This window comes from Lycium barbarum, chromosome 6, assembly GCF_019175385.1.
Source record: "Lycium barbarum isolate Lr01 chromosome 6, ASM1917538v2, whole genome shotgun sequence".
NCBI lineage: Eukaryota > Viridiplantae > Streptophyta > Magnoliopsida > Solanales > Solanaceae > Lycium > Lycium barbarum.
In genome coordinates, this window is record NC_083342.1 from 117446671 (window position 1) to 117453192 (window position 6522).

The 6522-nt window shown below is 38.1% G+C and overlaps 2 protein-coding genes across 2 annotated transcripts; both read right to left on the bottom strand.

Annotated features, from left to right (window-relative positions):
• Positions 1–222: 222 nt before the first annotated feature.
• LOC132645786 (pentatricopeptide repeat-containing protein At2g44880) lies at positions 223–2368 on the bottom strand. Its single transcript, XM_060362985.1, has one exon. The coding sequence runs from the start codon at positions 2038–2040 to the stop codon at positions 229–231; it is 1812 nt and encodes a 603-aa protein (XP_060218968.1). The 5' UTR covers positions 2041–2368; the 3' UTR covers positions 223–228.
• Positions 2369–2878: 510 nt separating this feature from the next.
• Positions 2879–5771, bottom strand: LOC132645788 (uncharacterized). Its single transcript, XM_060362987.1, has 4 exons — positions 5618–5771; positions 4525–4853; positions 3380–3495; positions 2879–3348 (listed from the first exon to the last, which is right to left on the bottom strand). The coding sequence occupies exons 1-4, from the start codon at positions 5747–5749 to the stop codon at positions 2981–2983; spliced, it is 945 nt and encodes a 314-aa protein (XP_060218970.1). The 5' UTR covers positions 5750–5771; the 3' UTR covers positions 2879–2980.
• Positions 5772–6522: the final 751 nt, after the last annotated feature.

A 6522-nucleotide genomic window follows, 5' to 3' on the forward strand; every position in this document is an offset into this window, starting at 1 on the left:
GGTTCACAACTTTAGTTTACAAAATGCACTCTTAACAAAGATAAGTTCTACACGTTACAACCGCATAAACTCCTTTCTTGGGAAGATTAGGGTGTTTATCATGTCTCCTTATTATAGATTGGGCTCTTCACACCCATTTTGATCGTCGTGCATGTATATTTAACCTCAAGGCTGAGATCTGATTTATGAGGAAAAGCTACACAGTGCATACAAGCTGCGACAAACATGTTAAAATTCAGCCAATCCAATATCATTACTATAAGGTGTATCCAAACGTCTCATGTACAACAGCAAATGTTCCAATAGAAGATGTATTTCCTCACACTGTGCATGTATCTTATCCCCAGCTACAAATTCACAAACCATACCGTCTACTTCAATGGTACTGCAACCTGCCTCCTTTTTTGCCCCTTCTCTCCTCATCCGCCCCTTCATGTCTTCAACATCACTCCACCTTTTATCAGTGGCATACATGTTCCTCAACATAATGTAGATTCCATCATTCCACGGCTCCATCTCAATTGCCTTTTTCTTGACCTTCTCAGCCCTTGCAACATCTTTGGCATAACCACACGCAAATAGAAAGGAACTCAATATTATTCCATTCACTTCATAAGGCATGGTTTCAATCAAGTTTTCAGCTTCCTCCAAACACCCTGACCGCCCCAAAAGATCAACCAGACAACCATAGTGCTCAATTTGCGGAGTAAGCCCGTAGCTCTCCATAGCTACAAACCATTTCTTACCTTCCTCCACCAATCCACCATGGTTGCAAGCTGACAAAACACCAAGCATAGTAATCTCATTCGGGTCATATCCTTTATTCTTCATATCCTCAAACACCTCCAATGCTTCTTTAGCAGATCCATTGACCGCCAATCCATTAATTAAAGCATTCCAACTTGATGACTCTTTTACTTTTACCTCATAAAAAAATTCCCTGGCTTTTGCGATTTCCCCACACTTGGCATACATATCAACCAAAGCAGTGCAGACATTTGAAGATCTATCTAATTTCTTCCTTTTCACATACTGGTGAATCCAGTTACCCAAATCTAAAGCACCCAAATCAGCAATAGCTGGAAGCACACTAACAACAGTAACACCATCCGGATCCAATGTCGTCCCTGTCTGCAACTCATTGAACAACTTCAAAGCCTCTTGGGGCAGTTTGTTTTGAGAGTATCCACCAATCATTGCATTCCAAGAGAACAAGTTCCTCTTTGGCATTGCATCAAATAACACCCTGGCTTCACTTACATTACCATTACTACAGTACCCATCAATCATACTAGTCCAAGAAATCACATTTCTCTCCGGCATTGCCTCAAACAATCTATTTGCTGATACCATATCTCCTTTCTTTACGTAAGCATCGATCATCACATTGAATGCAGCTTCATCTTTCTCAGGCATTGCATCAAAAAGTCCTTCAGCAATACCCATACATCCACGCTTCAAATAACCTCCAATTAAAGCCGTCCACGAGACCGAACTTCTCTCAAGCATTTCATCAAACAACTGCCTAGCAAAACCCATTTCACCAAACTTCCCATACATATCAACCAACGAAGTCGCCACAAACAAATTCGAAACAAACCCACATTTCAACACATGATTATGAATTTCTAACCCTTCCGACAACACTAATCTTGCACCACAACACTTGGAAAGGCTCGAAAACGTATAATTATCGGGTTCAAACTTAGTGTGTCTTAGTAAATATCTATACAAAAGTGTTGATTCAGCAAACTGACCAACACCCATATGGGATTTTATCATGGTGTTGCAAAGGAAAGTGTCGTCTTTTTGGAGACTTTTGTCGAACATTTGGCGTGCATGGGTGATTCCAGCAATTGGGTCACTGGTGGAGAAGCTGGAGATGAGCTTGGTGAGAAGATTGACGTTATTTTCAGTGGCGTTTCGAAGCATTATGGCGTGAATACAGAGAAGGGTGGCTTTGGAATTCCTTTGTTGGAGCAAAACATGGCATTTTCTCTCTATTGTGCTCCATAGCCCAAGGGTTTTTCTATCATTCATTGATTTCGTTTTGGGAGTTAAATTTTAGTGTTGGATAGTTAATTGTCTGGTGCTCTGGATGTATTTATTGGCTATTTTCTAACGGCATTATGGTATCCCGGTAGTATATGAATTGGAATGGCTAATGTATTAAAGCCTAAATTCTAATTGTGACAGTGTATATTTTATGTAATTAATTTAACCACACAATAGATGAAGAAAACACAAGCAATGCTTTTTCATAATTTGAACTGAAAGACATAATTGGAACACTTTTTCAAGTTGAGTTGTTAAATTGAAGAGGGCATAGTTTAAGTGTTCAAATGCAATATCCTCACAAGTTTAAGGGGCTACTAATGTATTAAGCCTGTAATTTGTTTTTAACGGCAGTAAGCACTTCATCTAATCTCCTGTGTCAGTACCCGTATTATACTAACTCTGTTCGTCAAAACATAAACAGATGGAAAAGAATATCACTTATCTTAGCTTTGCATCTGAAAAGGAACAAAGGATCGCTGAGTTGTGAAATATTGGTTTAGGCCCTTCCAAATCCATTTAGATCCGCACATTTCCAAGTTAATTTTTCTTTTATCAGTCGTTCAGAGTTCTCTAACATTTCCCCCCAAAACAACCCAAATACATAAATTGTTTTCCGGAAATCAATCTGAGAATATAGTTCTTCCAAAACTATTCAGAACTTGAATCCAAACTAAGCCAACTAAAGAACATTCACAGAATACTTAAAGCACAGACCATTTCTCCTTTTTAAAATGAAAAATAAGGAAAAGAAAATGTGTGGGATGTATGAAAAGATACATCCAAAAAAATTCTAGAACTTCAACATCATTTTCAAAATATATAACAATCAAAGAGCAAAAAGGCCATAATTATATTGATGCTTTAGACTAGTTCTGGGAGGTTGACAACAGATTAATACATGCATTTCATCAAGAAGAAACACTCAACTCACGTCCAAATGCTTGATGATTTCAAAGTGTATCTGGAGATCAGGGAGCTTATTACCAAAATACAATCTTTCACGTATATACAATTTCCCCATATTCTTCCGAGCTGCTTCTTTGAGCAGCTGAAAAAACTCGTCTTTCTCCTTCCGGATCCAAATCCTGTCGCGATCACACCATTGCCTAGGAGTTCCATGAAGGAAAAAACGAATTCCAGGGGCTCCTTGGACGAGGCGTTCAGAAATTTTAGTAATGACATCTTGGTTGGTTACATATGCTCCCTCTGTGTTTAGACCAACATCTACATAATGGAACTCAGCTATGCTATTTAAGAAGCCGTCTTTAGAGTTTGGAATGATCTGATCTTGTTGCAGGGAGGCAAATCCTCCATGTCGCATTCTTATTTGCTAGAGACACGTCTTCAGTGAGCTGGACTGGTGCAAAACCAAGCTCAGTAACCAGCTGGTTGAGTACGGCACCACCCTTACTAAATCCAAGTAGTAATGTACTTGAAGATGATGTAGAAACTTCAGCTTGATAGGGCTCTTTCTGTTTCCCCGAAATGACATTTTTTGCCTGCAAAGGTAGTAAATTGATAAGCAACCTTTCCCCCCCCCCCCCCCCCCCCCTTTTTTTTTTTTTTTTTTTATGACAAGAGAACCCGCAGCCGCTACCCTTCGGGTGCGCACAGAGTAAACCCCGCTTCTGTGCAATAGCTCGCAAACCACACAAAAGAGATAACCCGCACTAGGCAAGCCCCGTGCAACGAGCTCGACCCAGAAGGCAAATCCCCTGATTTTGTAGGCAGGGGTTTCGAACCTGAGACCTCCATTATGGAAGCCCCATGCTCAACCAAATGAGTCACCCTTGCGGGTAGCAACCTTTTCCCCTCTTTAAACCGGCAATATATCACTTTGATTCCTAATATTCTGCATATGGACAAATGTGAAAAGGCAAACGAGATCAAATTGTAGAAACACCACAAAAGGAACAAGAATATTCACAAGCCACTAGAGAAGCGAGTTATAGCGTTAATGCAAGCTCTATAAGAATTGTAACAAAAATCAACTGGTGATTCATCACTTTTTCTTGCAAGAATTAACAGAATCAATATACATATAAATACAGAAGTATTTCCTCCAATGTTTTTGCATGTACTAACAGACTGAATAAACTCCCTTAGATCTTCACAACTCATCTACGTCTTCCCACAAACATGTTCAGTGCAATGCCTAGTCAAAACAGCCCAAAGGATTTCTTCATTCACTAGATAGACTACACGTAAATGGTCAAACCCTTTACTTTGGGCTTATTTAGGTTTTTCTTGAGAATAGTGTGATATACCTAAATTACAGAGCCAAGATGGACATAGTCGCTACAAGAAACTGCAGAATAGCTTCCTAGGGCCGAAAAGACTTACAATCTATTCAGAGGGCCAAAAAGACTTTACAATCCATTCCGAGACTCTAACAAGGATCATTACCTTAAGTTTTCTATTTCAATCAAGTTGAACTAACTTAACTAAAAAGTAGTACATGGTGATCAGTGAAAGACCAAGGCAAGTACTTTGAGCAATAATACCTCTTTCAGGCAATTCCATAAAAGCAAGACAATGGAGGAAGATGCAGGGAAACCATCTGCGTCATAAGATTTTGGCTCTCCATATTCATTGACAGAAGGGATAAAGTCCTTATAAACCGCAAAAGGTCCATTGAATACAGGTGCCTCAACAACCCGAGCATTGATAGAATTCCCAAATTTTGAAACCAAGATTTCAGCAATTTTCTGCAGGTCAGATAGCCTCTCAATCACTGGATTTCCTGTCCCTTTAATCTTATCTCCGTTGAAAAAAATAGCATTTGCAGCAGGCACCTACATCTCATACAAAACACAAGACATTACGAGCAGGTCATTCAATTAAAACCAATAAAGAAAGAACAACTTTCTTGCTATCCAAAACAGTAAATGGCTAACATGTCCATCACTTCAATTAAAAACAAACATTCCTTTTACAGTATTTTTTATTATAGATAAAGAGACAAAGTCCATAAACCAAAAGTAGAGCACCTAATCATCTATATGGTTCTCTATGATTGAGACCCAATCATCTATAGACTAATAGGGTCTCATGGGAAGACCAAAAATAAACTAAAAACGTCGCAACTTTACAAAATCACTCTCAACGACCCATGCCCCCTTCGAACCTCTCCTTCTTTTTCGTCTATGTAGAGCCGCCTTCACTAAGCTCGGCTTATGTGAACTTTGCTACGCGAGAACTCATAGTAAGTTGATGCCAGTATAAAAATAGTCCAACGTTGATGAATTCAATAAATACTATGTTCAACATGCCCACATATGTAAGTGCTCTTAAATAGATATAGTATAAAGGACTTATACATATAAATGACCCCTACGAATTAAGAATTGAAGGGTAGCAAGAACGAATACATATAAATGACCCCAACTAATTTGGAATTGAAGCGCAGTTCTTAATGGATTGATCCAGGTAGCTAGCTACAATATTAAAATGGCAATTCCGAAAAAAGAAAAAAGTGAATTAGATTGGGAGGTGGGATGTTTGGATAATTAAACTCTCAACAGGATTTAAGGTTTACAAAGAACTTACAGAGAGAGACAGAGAGAGATTTAGTAGAAGGAGAGAGGCAAAGAGAAGCAGCAACTCGATAATAAGTGGTGCTATTAGTGTACAATGGCACCTTCAAGATTCCTGTCCAACGATCCATGGAAATATTAAGAGAAAAGGCCATAAACAGTCGTATGGGAGCACGAGGTCTAAAACGGTCCCTTAACTATATACTTATCGGTTTTAGTCCTTTAACTATCCAAAAAATTATCAAATTTAGTCTCCATCTATTTTTTTATACAAATAGCGTACAAACTCATAAAACTTCGAGAGATTAATCGTTAAACCATTCCTCAGACCTATATTTCATCCCTGCTTCTTTTTCTCAAGTTTATTCTTTAACCTCAATTTTTTTCCTCAAGTTCTCTCTCGCGTTTCGTAACCGACGGACTACATCAGTTAAAACCGACCCAGATCTCACGTCGGTTTTTTTTTTTTTTTTTGAAAATTAAATAATGAAATGTTGGAACTTGGAGTCAAACCCAGGTATGTTCCTCGACATTAAAGGGCTTTACCACTAGATCACTATTATTTTTTGTTCATATACTTACATTGATTTACTTTATACTGTTTTTTCGCTCTAAAAACCGACGGGCTTCGTCTCTGTCGGATTTTATAAAAAAATAAAAATAAAAATAAAAAATCGACGGACTCCATCGGTTTATTTTAGAAAATAATATAACAAATAATTATATTTTTTTGGGCATTTTTGTGCAAAAAATAATTAACGCAGTCCGTCGATTTTCTTAAAAAAAAGATTTAAAAAAATTATTGAAAAAACCGACAGAATCTGTCGGTCTTTCCGTCGGTTTTTACCAGTTTTTTAGTAGTGTTTGAGAAGAATGGCTACAGAAATTTTGTGCCTGAGTTTGTCTTTTCAAATTTTAGAGACTCGAG